General features: G+C 33.1%; 1 protein-coding gene across 1 annotated transcript in view; it reads left to right on the plus strand.

Moving 5' to 3' along the window:
- Positions 1-2,966, plus strand: part of LOC107720666 (serine/threonine-protein phosphatase 2A 55 kDa regulatory subunit B alpha isoform-like) — a 31,546-nt gene that overhangs the window by 21,345 nt on the left and 7,235 nt on the right. Inside the window, exon 10 of the mRNA XM_016528447.1 lies at positions 1,099-1,190. Within this exon, the coding sequence (XP_016383933.1) occupies positions 1,099-1,190 (92 nt within the window). The remainder of the gene's footprint in view (positions 1-1,098; positions 1,191-2,966) is intronic.

Raw genomic sequence — 2,966 nt, forward strand, 5'->3', positions numbered from 1 at the left:
TTTTCTGACCGATGAGCTTTGTAAAAATCGACACGTTTCAGAAAGGCAGGGCATAGAGGAGAAACAATAATGTACAGTATGTGGAAAATAATGTGTTTTTTGAACCTTAAACAGCATAAACACATTTCATTACACCAAATACACAAAATAATGTTCTTTTTAGCAACATCATATGACCCCTTTAAATTGTCAATGCAAATAACTGTATAAAAACGTGCATAACGTCTAAATATATATATATATATATATATATATGTAATATAATATAATTTTGTAAACTGCATGAATTATGAACAAAACAGCATCATGTATTTATGCATTGCTTAAGCCACAGATTGCATTTAAAAACATATGAGATGCAGTGAAATGAAATAAACCTTCACAAATTCGCGTCGCGTTTTCTAAACGTTTAAACTGTTTTAACTTTGCATGGCTTTCTTTGCATGTCTTGCATGTGACGCGAGTGTAGCAGTCATATTTGTCCATCTAAAAAATGTGCTGAATATGCGTTCTGTGTGAATGGCTTGGTTTTGGTTTTAACCTAATTAAGATCTTCTACGCATTGAGCTACTATATTTCTCGAATATTTTGAATTTTGAAGCAGTTGTTCATTTCTTGAAATGTATGTTTATAGTAAGTAACTATATACATTTTGCTTACCACAGACCTTGTTTTACTCATGAATTGAAAAACCCTATTATGAAAACCCATAGGAAAATCTCAAGGGAATCTATGGGGAATTAGTCTTCCGGGTTTTGCCATCAGTCATTCAGCACTCCATTCCAAACAGAAAATTAAAACAGAAAATTCCAGTATATGTATGAAAAGACTAATTTAGTCAACATTAGGGAGTGCTACCTGCACAATTTAAAAGTGTAGGATTATGGTTGAACCTTTAAGTCGGCAGTTTTGACTCAACCAATTGGGAGAATCTTGTCACACCCAGATATTTCTGTATAACATTCATGGCTTAAATGCTGTCATCATACATTACAGTGTCATTTTACTGTACGTGAGCATCAGGTTGATTCATTGCCTCTGACACAGCAGTGAAATTTATTACTGGAGATCAGAGTGTTTTGTGTTTGTCTTCCACAGGTTCACGAGTACCTCAGGAGTAAGTTGTGCTCTCTCTATGAGAACGACTGCATCTTTGACAAATTCGAATGCTGCTGGAACGGAAATGACAGGTTAGACCCTTTGCAAGCCTGTATTATCAGGGTTTCCGCGGATCCGTAAATGTTGTTGTATCAAATTTAAGGCCATAAAAAGTCTTAAATGGTACAAGAAAGTCTTAATTATGATTTCAAGATGTCTTAAATGTGGGGACGGAAAGACAAGAATTACAATATAGCTTAATGTGACGAATAAACTTCAAAAAGCTATGATTTCATTAAATAAACATGAGCACTGCACGTTTCAAAGTAAGGTGCTGCCTGCCTTTGCAGTGGTTTTCAAAACTGTCCTGGAGCGCTAGCACTTTAGTCCCTCATTTAACACACCCGATTCAACTTGTCAGCTCATTAGTAGAGACTTTAAGACCTGAAGTGGGTTAGAAAATGTAAAGAGTTGCGAGAAAATGCAATGCGTGTCAGATCTGCGTCATGTTCAGCAGCGGCAACTCTTAAAGCAGCCAAAATAACCTAAAAACCCAGCTGCTGTGATGTCTGTTCATCAAAGAACAAAAGAAAAAAGAGCAAATCAATAACTTTTGTAGCTTAAGGATTCATCTATATTTAATTTAGAATTTAGTGTTTGACAACTTTATTCAATTTCTGTATAGGCCTATTTCCTACTTGCTGACTGTAGCTAAATATGACATTTATTATAATGTGTTTATGTGAATATTGTTTTAAGATCACTTAAATTAGAAGTTGTTATTTTTTTAGTCTAATATTCTAATATTTTTAGTCTGTTATTCTTTAAGTCTTATAAATGTTAAAATTGTTAGCTCTCAATTATATAATAAATGGTTAATAATTAAGGGGAAAAAACTTATTTCATACAGACATCAGAAGTATTCTGCCGTGCAAAGGCAAAAGACCGTAACTTCGATTTTTGTCGAAAATTAGTTATTGATATTTTTGTGACATTCAAGACATCCTTTATCATGTGCATACGTATCTTGAGTCAATTTTGTTGTTTTTCCGAGAAAATAATGGGTCGTCTCTAGGGATGCAGCGATTATAGATTTTGTTGGTACGATTATTGTCTGCGGAATAATCACGGTTTTACGATTATGGCGATTATTATGCATTTATTAATTTCCCAACATTACTAATGTATAAAATCACATGAATACTCTTTAGATATTAAAGTGTTATTTATTTCTGGCTTTTGAAACAGAAATAACACCGTAACCAACAATACAGCACAAAATAATAACAAACAAAAGTCCATCTCTCCCATTGGAATTAAAAAAAGGTGACCTCTGCTCTGTAAATATCCATGACAGTATTTCTCTTTTGAAAATAACAAATGGAAATAGATCACAGAAGTATTTAATGTTTTCAGTTTGTACGTTCTTTACATTTCATTTGGACCTGGGGTTGAGAATTTGGAAACATGGTGAAAAAAAAATCTTGTTGGTTTTTACTTATGAATAATACTACAACAGGGATAGTAAATAAAGTTAATGAAGTAGCCTATTATTAATATACGACTAATAGTAACTTTATTTGTCCCACAGTGGAAACTGTTACTAATGATGGAAATAAACTGAAATATTATTGTAATCAACTGTCATCCATACGTATTAATTTTAATAATCTTTATAATAATTCATATGATTTTACATGTGGCCTGAGAAAATCATGTCTATTATTTTGGTTTGTGAGAACGCGCTAAAACGTGTACAAACATTCAGGAGGACACAAACTTCTTGAAAATGCTGCCCCGTGACTTTTATTAATAAAATAGATTAAATAGCCTAACTGGAGAGACGCACCGACGCAGGTAGGCTAATT

Source organism: Sinocyclocheilus rhinocerous, unplaced genomic scaffold (assembly GCF_001515625.1).
Source record: "Sinocyclocheilus rhinocerous isolate Xijiao unplaced genomic scaffold, SAMN03320098_v1.1 scaffold132, whole genome shotgun sequence".
NCBI lineage: Eukaryota > Metazoa > Chordata > Actinopteri > Cypriniformes > Cyprinidae > Sinocyclocheilus > Sinocyclocheilus rhinocerous.